The sequence below is a fragment of the Passer montanus genome, unplaced genomic scaffold (genome assembly GCF_014805655.1).
Source record: "Passer montanus isolate IOZ18808 unplaced genomic scaffold, ASM1480565v1 scaffold116, whole genome shotgun sequence".
Classification (NCBI taxonomy): domain Eukaryota; kingdom Metazoa; phylum Chordata; class Aves; order Passeriformes; family Passeridae; genus Passer; species Passer montanus.
Window position 1 is genome coordinate 1,497,285 of NW_024358278.1, and position 17,347 is coordinate 1,514,631.

The following is a 17,347-nucleotide window of genomic DNA, read 5'->3' on the forward strand; positions in this document are numbered from 1 at the left end:
ACCTGGCTGGCCATGGCTTTTCTGGAGCACAGCAAGGATTTGGCATTGCCAGCCTGGTGGAGCATCCAGTGCCTGGAGTTCAGGGGGCCAGGGGTCACTGCTGAGCCTTCACCTCTGTGACAGCAGCACGCAGAACCAATTTCCTCTGGGCTTTATTTAGCAGGCATGTGGCCAGCAGGGGAAGCAGCCCTTCCCCCAGATGTGCAGAATAAAAGGAGTTATTTGTCAGTGAGCTCCAGAGCCGGGCTGTGCTGAGAACAGAGCAGGGCTCTGTGGGGCACAGCAGCTCTCCTGTGCCTCGAACAATGCCCCACAGCAGCCACAGCGAAGCTGAGCTGTGCCTGGAGCTGTTCTCTGGCCTTGTTCTCTTTTAGGGGACACTGATTTGCACCCGTTTGTCACCAGGAGGGATGGGAGGGTTCACAGGGAAAGTGGTGGCACTGTGCAAGGTGAGCAGCTGAAGGGACCTTGGGCAGACACCAGGGGGTTCTGACAGCCCAGGCCCCATCTCTGCTGACCATTCCAGCAGTTCCCTTAAAGACAAGCATTTTTCTTCACATAAAACCTCCTGAAACTGTGGTCTTCCTGCTCTCATTATCAAAAAACCCCAACAAAATATACATTAAATAATTCTAAGTTCCTTTCCCCAAAGAATTGGCTTTCTCCTCTCCCACTCTGTTAGGGGAAGAACCTCTGCACTTGTTTTGCACAGGAAAAATACCTCAGATAAACCATGAGATTCTTCTGGGACTAAGAGGACCACAGGTATTCATCCATGGTAAACAGTGGGACTGGCCAAATTCTCTCCATTAGACCTGTTTCAATATTCTTAATTCTGTCCTTCCCCTCTCCCTTCCACCTGTGTCCTTTACAACCTCAAAGAGCAAAAAAATCTCTCTTCTAGAGCCTAGCAACTGTAAGAAATAAAACCAAATATTTACTGATTTACTGAACTGACAGACTGAAAATATTGTAAAATCATCCTTCCAGCACTTGCAATAATAATAATAATAGTAATAATAATAATAAATCTTTCTGGAGCAGGCATTAGTTTAAGCAGGACATTTCATGTCTGGGACTGTAACTGAGCCATCCTAAACCTGGGCCCTTTCAGAGCCTGGGTTTTAAAACAAATCCTTGCAGATGGCTTTGGGAAATTGATGTCTTTTATCCTCATTTTACTAAATTCTAGAGTTGTTTTTTTTTTTTAAACTGTAGAGCATTTCAATGCATCTAGGCTTTGGTCAGAGCTACAGAAATCTCAGTCTCCTCCCTCAGCCCCAGCAGCTCCATCCTTTTTCTGGGACATCATGACACAATTGTCTTGAGAATAGATTACTTCTTTTTCTTTTTTTTTTCCACACATGTTAAGAAACCACACCAATAACTGTAAAATGAAACTTCAAGTATTCACTGACTGAGACAGAGGCTCGATGCAAGAAATTTCAGAGCACTGAAAAATAATTTACCCCAGCAGGAGCAGGATTTTACAAGGGAAGTTTTTGGCAAAACTGTAACTCTTGGCAGCACTGCCAGCTCCACTTATAAGAAATTCTGTGCCTATGCAAATCAGCCAGCTCTTGAAAATCCACAAGCCCCAAACACTGCACCTCAGTCATGCAGCCAAAAGGAAAGGTCATTCCTTCAATGTCAGCCTTATTTTGAGTCCTTTCCAAAAGGATCCTTTTATTTCTTTGGCTGAATTAGGATGAGGGAAGGGGGATATTGACACCCTAATTCTGCTCTCAGGCTTTCTGCAGTGCCATTTTTCCCTCTCCCTTGCTTTGAGGCCGCACCTTTAAGGTCACCAGGGGGAGGACATGGGCTCCAGGGACATGGGGACGGAGTTTTGGCACTTTGGGATTTGCTTGGCTGAACTTGGCTTGTCCCACCAGTCCTGAGCAGCGTGGCCCCAGGAAGAGAGAGGAGAGGCAGAAGTTCTGATAGTCTGAATTTCTACACCTCTCTCTCCTTCTAACACACTCATCCTTCTTCCCTGAGGAAACTGAGAAGTGCAGTTTAGGAAGAGAATTAAATACCTAAATCATTAAATAAATAAAATCAATAATTATATACCTTAAATCACTAAATACCTCCTGTGCAGCTTTCCTCCCTTTCTGAAGTGCAGTGCTTGCCTTGCTCTCCACGCAGGAACAGCTGAGGGATGCTTGGTTTAGCTTTTCCTCCCTCCCAAGGCCTCAATCCCTCCTGTGAGGTTGGATTTGGATGCTGCTCCATGTGGATCTTCAACAGCAGAGAAGCACTAAGGAACCCCTGCTTCCCTTCCAGCCCCAGCCAGTCTGTGATCAAAAGTCATATCAATATGCAAATTTAAAAAATGAAAGTTTAATTCGTCTGCTCTGACAACAGCATCTCAATAATTTTAAAATTACACTCATCCTTAATCTCACCAGGGAGTTTGAATTTTTGCTTCGAAATTGTTGTCACGTTCTCTCACCTTAAATAAATACATTTTCTCTCTCACACCTCTTTATTTAGCACTCTTTGCCCAAGAAAAGTGCAACTTTCATTATGGGAGGACGAAAAAGACAAAAAGAAAGCAAGCAGAAAGATAGAGGAGAAGAAGAAGATCATATGCCTCAAATACCAAGGCAGACTAATGCTCTGGTCCTGTGCTTGAATAGCACAAGGACATTTTGCTAACGTGGAGCCCAGCATATCTGAAAGGCCTACTCAGCCATGGAAAAACGTGACAAAAATCATCTTCACCCATTTTAAACTAAAAGCCACAATAAAAACAAAATGCTTCCTTATTTGCGCCACTACCGAGATTAATTATAAATTAATGTAAACCGTAAGAGGTAAATTATCTTTACCAGCCGTTACAATCCCCAGTAATTCTTTTAGCACCTGCTAACAGCTTTTAAGAATACCTGATGTTTGCAGCCTTGCACAATATTTACATTTCAAACAAAACAGGAAAGCTTCCTGCTCTCAAAGTTTCTGATAAAACCACTTCAATTAATACCCTTACCTCCTCATCTCCAACCCAACAGCATCATTTCGCCACTTAGCACGCACGCAAAAGAACAACAAAGGCACTAAAGGTAAGCACCCAAAAGGCAGGAAATTCAGTAATCACAGAGTGCATCACAAAAACATCTTAACCCCGTCACTTACAGCAAACACGGGCCTGGAATGAGCACAAAGAGCTGCACAGGGACAGAAAGTCCAATTCCAAAGCCAGCCAGCTGCTCCTAATCAGCCAGCCAGGCTTTTCTTCCAGGGCACATTCGTTGGCTCTGCCACCTGGGTCACATTAAAAAATCAGCAGGGAGTGGGCAGGGAAGGTGCAGCAGCCTCCTGCCCTGGATGCTCTGTGTTCTCCCTGCTTTTTCCTGCTGCTGTGCCATCCTTGCCCTGCATTTTCCTGTTTTTCCCTGCTGCTGTGCCATCCTTGCCCTGCATTTTCCTGTTTTGCCATCTGTGCCATCCTTGCTCTGTTTTCTCCCCCTGTTTTTTTTCCCCCTGCTGTGCCATCCTTGCCCTGCATTTTCCTGCTTTGCCATCTGTGCCATCCTTGCTCTGTTTTCTCCCCCTGTTTTTTTTCCCCCTGCTGTGCCATCCTTGCCCTCCACACAACTGGAGCAGATTGTGGAATGTGGAATATTTCGAACTCCATAAGTGCTTCCAGTCATAATTTTGATTTCAGCATTTCTGGGCTGAAATCTCCTTGCTATGGCTTTGCAAAGGTGAATGGGCTGATCTTATTCCATTTATAAAGTGAATTTCATTGACCTCAGGAAGCTTTGCTGTTATCAGTGTGCCCACAGGTCTGGATTCCTTAATCGAGACACTGATGACTGCATTTATTGTTACTGTGAAATACTACCACATGCATTTCACTCCCCAGTCTCTCCTCATCTGCCAGAGAGCAAAGTGTTGTGGAAAATCACTTCATCAGGAAGGAATCAAAGGCCATTGCGAAATTTTCCTTGGAGTAATCCGGTAATCTGGCAGTTTTCTGGAGTTGTGCATCTGTGATGTGCAGACATCTCATTGCTAGGGAACAAAGCTCGCCCATGGTTACTGCTTGATGTTAAATTTCAGCTCAAACAACACTGCTGTAACTGCTGCTCCTGCACGACACAGACTTCGCATTTGTTTGACATTTAATTGTTTAAACCCAGCCTTTATTGTTTCCCCAAACAATGCTGCCATTCTCGGATTTTAAAGTGCTGCTAAATGTGCTTTTTCTTCTTAGGCTTCCTCATCTTTTCCATCCCAAACCCTGCTGAGGAGCAAGTGGGGTGACTTTTACTGTCTCCAGCCAGCTCCAGTGGCAAGTGAGGTGAAATTTTGACTCTCCAGGGTGTTGGATGCTTATTTGTGACAATCTATGTCCATTAAGGCAGAGGCATCAGCAAACCTCGTGTTCTACTCGGTTCCTGAAACGTTCTGATATTTCTGACAGCCCAAATATTTAAAGGCAGTGGATATATGTTAGAGAAGGTATGTAACACCCACCCTCCTTTGTAGGTTGACAGGAGGGGGGAAAAGCAGGATTTTTCCTTCCCAAAAGCAGGATTTTTCCTTCCCAAGAGGATTTCTAATTTTTTGAAGCACACAAGAAAGAATGATATTTAATTTTCTGCCTTTGCCAACACGCCTTTAACCAGTGAAGCTGTTCCTGTCCATGTGAAAATGCAAATCTAATTCAGTTCAGCTAATTAAACTGCCTTGTAGGTACAGCTCAGAATGCTCCCAGAACAGAATAAAGGGTTTGGGCCAGTGTAAACGCATCTTCATTAGGATTTTTTGCTGTTCCAGCTATAACAAATGGAGTTGTGCTTTTCCTGCCCGTGTTCTCAGTGACATGACTATGCCAGCAATGCTTTTAAGAGCAAGCCTGACTCGGGCAGGTCTTGTGTGAGTCTGTCAAACAGCCCCCAGCCAAAAAAGCAAACAAGCTCTCACAGTGAGACAAGAAGAGAACCGGCTACAAAACACATCGGGCTCCACTGAAGGAGAGCATGAAGGAGATTTCGGCCACTGGACCTTCAGGATACTGAGGAAAAACCCGTGGCCATGTGAATTGTGTCAAAAAAGCAGCTGAGCACCTCGCCCCAAAGCTAAGGAGCCCCAAAAACATATGTGCCAAACTTTATCTTTTAGTAGCTCAGGTCTTGAGCAACAAATTATTTCCATCCTTTGAGGCACTTTCCTGGCGTTCAGCTGAAATTGAATGCGATCTGTAGGATCTGTTTCTCCTGGTGCTGAAAAAATCCAGCATCTTTTTGTTTTCCACCACACAGCCCCACGACAGGCCAGTGGGACTGTCTGGGAAACACCAGGTCAAACCTCACCCCTCAACTTGGTTCTGCTAAAGGTCCCTCCTTCATCAGTGACATTAAAAAAGAAGTGATTCTCCCTCAGAACAGACAGATGAAAACACCTGGACAAAAAAAGTAAAGTTACTTTATGAAGTTGCATTTTCTGCTCTCTGACAGTGTTCCTCTTCAGGTCAGGCCACTAAACCAGAACTCTGCTAAGCCTAAACTAAATTGTCCCCTCCTGATTTAGCAAGGTCCTTTACAAAGCTGTTTGAGCTGCATGACTGGGAGCTGCTCTCTGTTCTTACAAATTGTGTCCTTACCACCCATAAAAGCAGATTTTCTGCTCCACAAAAACCTACCTTCTCAAGGGAATGTAGTGTGTGAATCTGGGCTTCCAAATAATGAGTGATGCCAAACACTCAATTCTTGCAGTAGCTCCGAGCCCAGAGCAGGTTCACTGCAGGGCTGGGGTGGGTTTTGATCATTCTTAGGCTCAGGGACAGCCCTGCACCCCCAGGGAAATTCCTGGAGCTGGGAAGGGAAACCTGGCTAGAGAGGCTCCTTTGCCAAACCCCAAAGTGATGTCAGCAGATTGCTGATGTTTCCAACATCTCCATCTCCTCCTTCAAGTGCTGACACATCCCTCTCAATACTCGAAAGCTTTTGTCCCTATGCAAATGGAAGAATTAGCTCTGAATTGCCTGGATTTTGCTAGTTTAGACCAGACTCTAAAATTATTTTATGCAGGATTTTGACATTTATATTTTTTAATGCCTCTGACCCTCTTGTCTGCCAGGCAGCTGTTGCTCTGGGGGCTCTCCTTGCTGACATCAGCTATTATGCCTTTAAAAGTGCAAATAAATAAAATTATAAATTAAAAGAGTGAAGAGGAAACATGTGCAGAGGGCTTTTAAATTTTTTTAAATTCATCAAAGGCAGCTGAGCCCCTCTATGCTTCCACGTTGTGCTTTGCATTTGTTCCAGCAGGAGGATAATGAGAAATGGAAAACACCAGTATTCATTATTTTAGTATATTCCCTAATGTGTGTGCTGGTTCACTGGGAGAGAAAAAGGAGATGGACTTTTTACTGCATTTAATTCACTTCTAAATCTGCCCAGGCCTGATTCTTAAATCTAATCTCCACTATCTGTTTCAAAAATTTCCACAGTTCAAAGTTCCACAAAAGTCCTCTTCTCTCCCTCTCTCTTCCCTTTTCCTCACACAGTTTCATCTGTATGGAAATGTTCTCACCAAAGCCTGACCTCTGGGGTTAATTAAACATGTAATTAAGACTCAGATTAAACACAAGAAGGCAAATTTTCCTTTGGTCTCAGGTTTAACCAGGGCTGTCCTGAGCCACTATAGGTATTCAATTAGAAAAAAACAAATTAGAAAATATTCTAATATTTTAGAATCTTTAATTAAAATGGGTATAGGTATTCAATTAGAAAAAACAAATTAGAAAATATTCTAATATTTTAGAATCTTTAATTAAATTGTGTTTAATCAAATTGAAATTTTTAATAAAAATGTTTGAATTACAGTTGTTTTCTCATCCCTGATTTCATCCCCAGTTTTGTACATGAGAAATGGCACAAAGTGGCAGCAGACATTGAAATTGTTTGGGACAGGCATATTGCCTTAGTTATACTGCAAAAAATATATTTGGTGCACAATTAAAATGGTCACTGCTCTCAGCTTGCCTGATTATAATCTCTACCATATGACTCTCCTCTTGGAACATGCAGCTCCTTTTTGTGTGCTTGCAGGAAAATATCTTATAGCTGAGAGCAGCTAATACTGGAGAAAATACTAACTTCCAACTGGAATATCTGTGAGAGATCATAAAATGGGAGAAATTCAGATTTGCAGCACTATGACACAAAAGTACAACATATTAAAGAGAATAGATTTAGAAACTTCTGGATATTTAAATTTAGGTGCTGTCCAGGGGTCTGGAATCTCATCAGCTGCTGGTCCTGGGCTGCAGCAGGACCAAGGATGATCCTTTATCCCACGGATGCTGTCAAGTACATTTTCCAGGCAGAGGGGCTGCAGGAAACTGCAATTCTCTTACCCAAGCTGAAATCCTTTTTGCACAAGTCCCTCTTGCCTGCTGGGGGCTGTAAAACCCAACTCCTCATCTCCACAACAATCCCTCTGCTGCCCCAGGCTTTGGGGTACCCATGTTTGTCAAAACACCCTGCTCCAAGCACCACTGGTGAACCTGATAACCGTGTTTTGACTTCCCTTCTGTCCCTGTTTTGTGTCCTGAGGGGGAATGTGGGCAGGAGGGAATGTTTGGAGCTGTTTTGTTAGGAAAGCACGGGATAGATCACCACGGAAGGGACATCCAGCAGTGCAATCTCCCCACAAGAAGTATACACCAATAAAGCTTATTTTAATATCCACACAATATTAATCCTTTAATTGTGAGAGCCAATCTTCTCGTTACTCATCTATAACACTTCTGTCCATGTTTTGTGTTCTGAGGGGGAATATAGGGCAGGAGGGAATGTTTGGAGCTGTTTTGCCAGGAAAGCATGGGATAGATCACCACGTAGGGGACATCCAGCCCTGCAATCTCCTGGGCTGCTCTCCTTCTGCCTCCACATGTTGTAACACAGAGCTCTGCTTGTGCAGAACGGGGCAAAATGCAAATATTCCAGCTAAGGGCTCTCTTGCACTCTTGTTGAAGCCTGGACATGTCCATGGGATCTGGATCCCTCGGCTGTATTTGGGTGACCTTTGCTAGGGATAAAACTTCACCTAATTACACCTCCTTTGCCTGGAGGGCTCAGCAGGCAGTGGCCACATCCCACAGGAGGATCTCTGCTCCAAAGGGTGCTCGGCAGGCAGGTCTGCCCCTGCAGGGATTGAGGAGCCTTCCCAGCTGGATGAGCTGTGGGAGCAATTTCACAGGGAGCTGATGAGCACAGCCCAGCCACAACTCTGGTTCTGGCAGCCCGGGTTATTTGTCTGATGATGCCTTTCTGAATTTCTCTGTATTTTCTTCTCTATTCCCTACCTTAGATAGTGGGTGAAGATTTTTTGTCTAAAATATCCCTATTTGTCCTACAAAATTCAACAAATCACATCCCTTTGCATCTGCTGACTCACTTGTGATGTCAAAATGATAAAAGCAAAAGTGTCACTTTTCCCTGAAACATCTCCACTGTTTGGAGATGTTGACTTTTCAGTGAGTTTTGAGGGGTTTTCCCATTTACTGCTAGGACAATTTCAAGCACCAAATGACATGATTATTTTAACAGTGCCAGAGGAAATGAGCTACTCCACATTTTCTAATGACACCATTTACAGTGCTCACCCAGCACAGATACCACAATTTCCCATCTCATCAGTCTGGCAGGCTCCAGGATAACTTCTCTTCAAACTCCCAGTTATTTTCTAACCTAGGTGGTGAATGAAATGTATATGCACATACATATCGATAGACACAAATAAATAGTTATTTCTTGTATTTACAAAGAACTATTTACAAAACCAGAAAGGGATTGGCTGCCTCCTGAATAATGTTAGGAATAAAATATTCCCCAGCATTTCTGCACTTCAAACAATGCCCAATGAAGTGTGATGTGATGAGAATTCTGAAATTCAGAGGGGCCAGGACTTTATCCATAGAATAAAACAGGAACTATTTCTGCAGAGTCCAAACTTTGGCAAAGGAAGTTTTAATAGATTTTTACATGACACAAAGCCAAAAGTATCCAGAAATGACTGATGTCTCAAATTCCATGGCAAAAATCCGATGGAGCCCAACAGAAGATTTTCTCTTGACTGCAGTGGTGATGAGATCAGGTACGAGGGAGCAAAAATCAGCTCTTGATGTTTAGGATCCATTTTAACATCATAAAACATGTTAGAACAGCTCATTCACACAGTGCTTCTTGCAAAAGCAGCCTCAGGAAAAAATTAGAGAGGGAAATTCTCCAGGAGTTGGTGAGGGAAACCTCTGACTGCTCATGAATGGTTCTGGCTTTTGGCTGCTCCTTTCCCACCAGAGTGAGGCAAAACTGCTGCTTTTGTACATATTTTGTTCGTTCTGAACACGCCTGACAGCGCTGCTCCCTCCCCAAGCTGTTATTACAGCCAGTGGCATCAGTATGGTTGCACTCCATTTTCTGGCATAGATGAGTTAGTGGTTAAGTAATAAAATACAAAATTACCTCTTTTAAGGTGGTGTGTGACATTATGGGGAGAGTTTTCCAAACCTCTTCACTAACACAGGTAATTAGTTGCCTTTTGCTTAGTATTCTCTTCAGATTCCAAGCTCTTTCTGCTCCATGGACTGGTTTTAGTCCAGTGAAATAAAGACACTCCATTTCCAAAATTTATAGGGTTCATTTATTACCTCTAGTAACATATTATACTGTATAAATACTCTATCCTTGTTATATGTCCTTTTAAAAAAGCGATAACTTAGAAGATCACATTAGACAAGAAGTATAAAAATAAATATGCTCATTATATGCATTTATTACAAATTATAACCCTTCCCAGAAGGGAGAGAAATATAAAATACTTATGAAGTATATAAAATCTATAGTAATATATTTTACTATATACATATGGAAAGCCATATTCTCTCATGGTCTATGGACTGGCACAATCTTCAATGATGTGAATGCTGGCGTTTCGCTGTGGATGGACCTGCTATCCCTCAGCTTTGCCTTCCCACCTGATCAGTGACTGAGCTCTAAAACCCAGCAGAGGCCACAGAGGACACTCCCATACATAATGGGGCTTTTTTTTTCCTTTTTAACTCAAATAATATCCATTGGCTGGGGTAAGGCCAAAGGCTTGAGTGTGAAAGCACGACTGGAATGCTCACACACTCCATGGATCTGTTTGGCAGGAAGGCAGGACCAAGCTGGAATCAGAAAAGCCAGTGGAAGGTATGCAGAAGGCACAAAGAGCAACTATTCAGACTCAGATTTCCACTTTTCCAAGCCTCTGGATTACACATGTCACCACAATGGCACTGGAGTGGCTGAGAGAAATGGACAGGCACATTGGGATGACATAAAGGTACTTTAAAAAAAATATGAAATTCTAGTGATTTGTGGAGTTGATATTTGTTCTTGGTATTTCTTACTCTTGACAGGTAGAGAATATGGCTTTATTTTTATATAAAACTATTCTCTGAAACAATAGCAGCCATGAATGACATAGTTAAAGCTCCTTTTCCAATCTTTGTTTTTTGCCTTTTGTGAGGTAGGTAAGCCCTGACCAATTATTTTAAGCTATCTTTTTCCCTCCCCTTCCTACACATGGGGATTTGATCAGTACCACAAGATAAATCCAAAAGAAGGGAGAAATAACCAAACCCCAAAATGTCTGCTGAAATGTGTCTCACTGCTCACATTTGGCTTAATTTATAAAACACTTTAAAAAAGGCAATTCTGATGCCTTTGGGCCTTATCTGCTAAAGAGAAATGAAAGACATGGGTCTGCTATCCCATCCAATTTTCAGCTGGCAGGGGATTTTTGGGATGCAAAGCCAATTCAAGCTGTTTGCACTGTCCCACCTCAACGGATCTTCACCATGAACTTTTTCACGCGAAAACACAGGTGCTGCCTCTAGCCCTCTTTTGTGTTTTTCAGTGCACTGGTCTGAAGGAAAAAAATAAAATAAAATAATAATAATAAAAAAAAAAGTTTTAGCTTCTCCCAAGCCGCCCTCTCTAGCTGCAGTCCGTGGCGTTGCAGAAGTCTATCAGGTGCTTGGGTTTCTTGGAGGGCTCACAGCTTTCTTGGGGCAGCACGCTGCCGTCGGAAGAGACACATTTCAACAACCTCTTCTTGAAGCCTTTCCCACACGTCTTGGAGCAGGGGGACCAGTCCCCCAGCTGCCACTGCGGGCAGGGCACGTCGGCGCAGGGCCGCAGGTTGCTGGGCTTCAGCTCACGGGCGCAGTCGGCGGCCGGCCGGCCCCGCGGGTCCCGGCACTCCACGGCGCGCCGCTGCCAGCCCGAGCCGCACGACTTGGAGCACTCGCCCCACTCCTCGATCACCCACTCCGAGGAGATGATCTCCCTGATGGCGTTGAAGGATTCTTTCTTCTTGCCCGCCGCCGCCGCCGCTTTGTCCGCGCCGGGCTGCGCCGGCTTCTTGACGAAGTAGGTGAACTTGATCTTGGGCTGCGGCAGGTCCCCCACCGTCAGCACCTGGATGGTCAGCGGCTCCTTCAGCGGGCTGAAGCTGCGGATGCGCTCCAGGGCGGCCGAGGAGCCGCTGTAGCGCAGCACGCTGCCCTTGTAGGTGATGTCCTGCTCCAGCGTGGACAGCGTGTAGTCGCCGTTGAGGACGTAGGTGCCGTCGGCGGCTTTGATGGCCAGGAAGCTGCCGTCGTGCCTCGCGCCCCGGTGGTTCCGCTGCTTCACCTCGATGTTGGTGGCCCCCGCCGGGATGGTGACCACGTCGTGGTAGCCAGGTCTGCCCCGGGAGAAGAGAGAAACACTGAGTCCTCTGCAGGGAAAGGGGAAAAAGCCTCCCAGCCCAAGACTAAACCTCGTCTGAAGTCAAGGCGTTTAGCTCGATAATGGATGAATCCCACCCACAAGGACAAGGTGAGTGGCAGCCCTGTTGTTAATGCATGAACCCACCCAAAAGGACAAGGTGAGCTTCCCCCGACAAGGACAAGGTGAGCAGCAGCTCCACACTCACTTGGCTCTAACGAGGGTGCCAGACACCTTCTTGCAGGTGGAGCCGTTGCCCCCGCAGATGCCGCACTTGTCGAACTTCTTGTTGGAGCCGATGGTGCGGTCGCAGCCGGCCTTCACGCACTGTCCCTGCACGCACACGGACGTGGAGTCGGGGCTGCACGGGGTGCCATCCACCACCTTGGGGACACAAGGAGCCTGGTTACAACATGCACGGTGCTCTGAAATGGTGTGACGCAAAATATGGATGGGTGGAAAGCCCATGGCACCTGTTGTTTTCAGGGCTTTGGAAACTAAAAGCCAGAGCAGCCCACAGGCAGTCTTCTCACTTGCCAAAATGATGCCATGGTAAGAGGAGAAAACAATCTCACTTTTCATTAATACCTCCCCCAAAAAACCTACTGTTTACTGATCTCATACAAAAGAAGCCCCCTTGCTTTCTAGTGTCACTAGAAGGCAGCCCTGTCCTCAAAGCACACTGCCAGTGATGCTTCTAATGCTGTTCAGCACATCCTTTATTTCTAGGAGTGCTGTTCCACAAAAACCCTCTGTGTCATCGCCCTGGTAGTTCCTGGCTCTCACCATCTGATGACAGCGAATTCAAGTAGCTATGCAAGATGAACATTTTTCCTCGTGTTTATTTTAAGCTGTCAGCATGTTAGTAACCAGTATGAGAAAGCACCAATGTTCTGGCAAAGATCCCTCAGAGTTTTCCAAACCTATCTCAATGCAATCAGATTGGTGGAAGGAGAGGGAAGGAAACCAGGGTGGAGTGGGTAGAGGAGGTGGAAGGATTGTACCAAAACACTTAAAGCATGCTTGCAATGATCCTGCTGTACATGGAGGAATAATCCAGCTTAAATATGAAAAAGATAATTTCATATTTCTACACTGCTTGACTCTTCACACAGAGAAAATAAAAATCCCCCTCATGATCAGCTGGAAGAGGTGCAGTTTTGAAATACCTTTGGCTGCAGAACAAAGAAGTATCCTGTTCCTTTGGCTCTGCAAACCAGCTTGCATCTGTCCTTTGGAGACACACCAGCAAACTTGGGTGTCCACTCCACTGCAGGTCCACTTCCAAAGGCAGACTTGGAAAACTCGTTGTGCTTTTCACACTGTTCCTCCCTGAACGTTTTGCCTGCAGGCAGAGAAAAGACAGGTGGCCATGAGATCATCTCCGTCCTGCTCTTCCTCCACAGCACACCAACCCTGGCTGTCAAAAATGGGGAAAAATTACCGTTGTTGTCGGGGCAGTCCTCGATGTTACAGGACCTGTACTGCACCCGCTTCCCTTCGCAGTACTTGCCCCCGTTCCTCGGGACGGGGTTGTCGCATTCCCGGAAGGAATACTGCACTCCCCCGCCGCAGCTCCGGGAGCACTCGCCCCACGCCCCCCAGGAGCCCCAGCCCCCGTGCACCGGCGTCTGGAACGACAACAAAAGCAGGACACGGGTTAAATACAGGAAAATCCATACAAAAACCACACCATAAAAGCCATCATCATGCTCATTTTTACCCACCCGAGCTCATTAAAAAACCTGGCCCAGGTTTGTTCATTAGCACTGAACCAACCCCACTTAGCAGATCCCTCCTGTTTCCACGCGGCTCTGCAAAACCTGAGCGCGCACCCATTTCTTTCTCACTACTTACATCATAATGCTTCTTCTCAGTCTTGTTCACACACTTGCCATTCATGCACCACTTCCCTTCCCCGCAGCTGGTGCCGTCTGCCCAGGGGAAGTGTTTGGTTTGGCACACCAGCAGCCCTCCCGAGGTGCCCGTGCACCACAGCGTCGTGCACGTACTGGCTGCGTCGGGACAGTGCTTGGACTCATCTCCAAACGTGAACTGGCACTGCCTGTTGGCATCGTACAGCGTGCCAGGCAGGTCTGAAGGGAGCTGGATGGGCCTGTGGGGCTTGTCCAACAAGCACTCCCCTGGAAAAGTTGAAAGAAAAAGGAAAAAAAGTCAGACGATGCTGCGGGGTCAGTTTTAAAAAGGAACTGCATTTGCTCTTCTAAATTCACTGACAGCATGCGAAAGGTTAAGTCTGCGCTGAAGCAGAAACACTCTTAAAAAAAAATAAAAAAAGCAAAGCAGTAAAGCACAAGAGCTCAAACGCCACATGAATGGAAAGCTTAATAACCTTACCATGACCGTTATCCAGAAATGTTGTAATCATGTAGGCACTGCATGGAGACCAGGGCTGGCTGCGGTCCAGGTTGGAGAGCATGGATGCCATCATGTGGAAATCCCGGCTCATTCCATTGATGCCAGCACACTGCTTTGCATCGTCATGAGGCATGTTAAACACGTGGCCTTGGAGAAAAGGAGAAAAGCAAAGTCTGTGACTTTAGGAAGTCTGTGCTACGCTTTACCAAGAGTATTTTAAATATTGCTCTAGAGCTGCGCATAGCCTGGTCTGTAATTAATAACCCGAAGCTGAACGCTCCCAGATTTCAAGCAGATGGCACTGGATCTTCTCTCCCTTTTTAATTTTTTTTTTTTTTTTCTGCAGGCACACACACAGCTCTTGCAGACAATGCTGTGCAGGCCGGATTTGCTTTCCCGAGTCCAAGCCTGCTCCAAGACAGGGCTTTGCCTCCTCCCGACTGCTCCGGGGAGGTGCAGGCTGAGCTTTACGGCATCAAGCTGGCTTCAATTAATCCCAGGGAATGCCTTTGCAAAGTTTCAAGTACCTAATTCGTGGGCTGTTGTGAAGGCAGCCTGCAAACCATCGTCTTCTATGATAGAGCAACTGCGGTTTAGATCACAAACTGTTCCCACATCAGCCATCCCAAGAGTATCACATGTCTTGGCACCGCACAGGTCCTGTAAAAAAAAGGCAGTTTCATTATTAATCAGATCAGAGACTTAACCTTGGCAAGAGCCATCCAGCCCTGGCAGTTTGCCTTTACTTATGGAAAGAGCATAAATATTCAGCACTTCAATGGGTATGATGGCAAAAATCTGTCTCTGGAACATAGGCGAGGGTTACACGTAGAAACGAAATGCATAATTTCCATCTGAAATCTGCTAAAAATATATGAGGCAGGAACACAGTGCACAATCTGTGAGTTTACAAAGACAGTGCACAAACTGTGAGCCTCACCAGACACGGTGCAAACAGAAGAAAACGAAAAAAAAGAATAAACCAAAAAGCAGCTCATCTAATTTTTAGCCTGCCTCTCTGCAGCTGTGGTGACACACGGCTGTCTCTGGCCACTTTTTCGGAGGTCTCCCGGCAGAGGGGGCAGGGAGCAGTGGGCGTGGGGCTGGATGTGACTCGGTGTCCCTCACCTGCCTGGTGAAGAGGATGGCCGTGTCGTAGTGCTCGGCGTGCCGGTCGCTGGGCGGGTTGTGCTGCCTCTGCCAGCTGCAGAAGTTCCTCAGAGTCAGGGCGGCGTTGGAGGAGATGTCCGGGCCCTTGCGCTCCTCGTAGATGACCATGATCTTCACCACCACGAGGCTGATGGAGTTGCGGATGCTGGGGTGCTTGTACAGCTTGGCGGCCACGGAGAGCAGGGTCAGCAGGTAATGCTTCAGCCCGCTGCCGTGGAACTCTGCCATGGACTGGTCGGCCACCAGCATGGTCTCCACGTAGCGGGGGCTGGACACGAACCTCTTCTTCCTCCTGCTTCTCGTTTCTGCGTTAAAAAAAAAACCACAGGGACGGAAAGCGCAGGTGAGCACAGCAAGAGAGCACCGTTTAGAAGCCCAAACCCGCGGACACTCAAGATGCGCACCCCTGCTTTGTGCCACCCCCGCACCCAGGTGGGCACCTCGGGGCGGGACGCGGGGCAAGCAGCGGCCGGGCATCCCCGCCACACCCCCGCCCTCGCCCTCCCCGTCCCCGCGGAGGGCGGCTCGGCGTCCCCACGGTACCTGCGGGCTCGGCGGGCTCGGGCCCCTCCGCGCCGGCCCCCGCCTCGGCCACGGCGCAGCGGGCGCGCCGCGGAGGCGCAGGAGGTGCGGGCCGTGGCGGTGCGCGGTGCCGGGCGCGGGCTGGATGAGGTACTGGCGGCCGCGCAGCGAGAAGGCGCCGCGCAGCCCCGCGCACAGGCTGAGCGCGGCCGCCGAGCCGGGGTCCCGGTTCACGGTGCCGGAGTAGAAGCAGCGGGAGAGGTCGTCCTCGGGCGGCGGCGGCGGCCCGCCCAGGTACTGCAGGGTGAAGTCCGGGGCCAGGAAGCTGCTGTCGGGCTCCAGCTCCAGCGTCAGGCGCTCCCCGAAGGCCTCCAGGCGGAAGCGCTCTCGGGCGCCGGGCGCGCCCAGGCGCCGCGGCAGCACCAGCGCCCGGCGCTCGGCGCTGCACAGCCCCAGCAGCGCCGCCAGCACCGGCGCCAGCGCCGGCAGCCGCCCCCCGCTCCTCATCGCAGCCCTTCTCCTCTCTTTATTTCACTTTATATAGGAATGGATATGGAAGATGTGGGATTTTTGCTTTCAGGTTTTGGGGGGTGTCTGAGTCTTTCTGCCGGCGGAGGACCGCGCGGGAGCCGCGTCCCGCGGTCACTGCAGAGGCGGCGTCGGCTTCCCCATGGAGCGCGGCTGTGCGAGGGCAGCGCTGCCCCTCGCTGCGTCCCTCTGTCTTCTGTCCTGCTCCGGCTGCCGCTTCTCCTCCTCAGCCTTCCCGGGCTGCAGCAGCAGCAGCAGCAGCGGCGGCGGGCGGGGAGGACGCTCCGGCGAGTCTCCGGCAGCCCCGGGACGGTCCCGCCTGCACTTCCAGGGCGCCGAGGAGCCTCCCGTCCTTTGCGGAGCGGAGCGCCGCGGGCCCGTCCGCCTCCGCCGTGCGGGGTGAGTGCGGGAGCGGGGCTCGCCGCCGCCCTTTATGGGGTCCGGCCGTGCCGCCCCCAGCCCGGCGCTGCCGCCGCTGAGATCACTGCGTGCGTAACGCGCCCGCGGGCGGCCCCCGCCGCGGACGGGGCGGGACGGCACCGGCACGGCCCGGGGTCGGCCCCCGGCTGCCGCAGCGGGCTGGCCCGCGCCCCTTGCCTCCCCTTGCCTGCCCCTGGGGTGCTTTGTGCCCGGCTGGATCTCGCCTGGATGCGCTGCGGGTCCGTGCCCCGCGCCCGGAGCTCCGGAGCGTCCACCTGCCGCTGGCCGAGCCCTGCGACCCCTGAGGGGACGCATCCCTGCTCGCCTTCGTGGCTTTTCCTTCTATTTTACTTATTTTTTTTAATTTTTTTTTTTCATTTTTAATCCCCCCCTTCCCAAGCAATTCCTGCCCTTTGTCGGCCCTAATAGCTGCAGCCGGTCATGCACCTGTACTTCTGAGAAATGGTTCCTTTCCAGTCGCTTAAACAGAGGCGTTTACGTAGGTGCAGCTGATGTTTTGCTTTGAAGCCATAACCCAAGCATGGTGGTGC

The 17,347-nt window shown here is 48.4% G+C and overlaps 1 protein-coding gene across 1 annotated transcript; it reads right to left on the reverse strand.

Moving 5' to 3' along the window:
* Nucleotides 1-8,974: 8,974 nt before the first annotated feature.
* On the reverse strand, nucleotides 8,975-16,355 carry LOC120496484 (A disintegrin and metalloproteinase with thrombospondin motifs 1-like). The gene is given in 10 exon segments (XM_039696972.1): nucleotides 8,975-11,754; nucleotides 11,986-12,161; nucleotides 12,947-13,122; nucleotides 13,222-13,408; nucleotides 13,635-13,921; nucleotides 14,136-14,303; nucleotides 14,684-14,816; nucleotides 15,285-15,631; nucleotides 15,870-15,929; nucleotides 15,932-16,355. Coding segments are annotated over 10 exon segments (2,709 nt in total). The 3' UTR covers nucleotides 8,975-11,003.
* Between the last annotated feature and the right edge of the window lie 992 nt (nucleotides 16,356-17,347).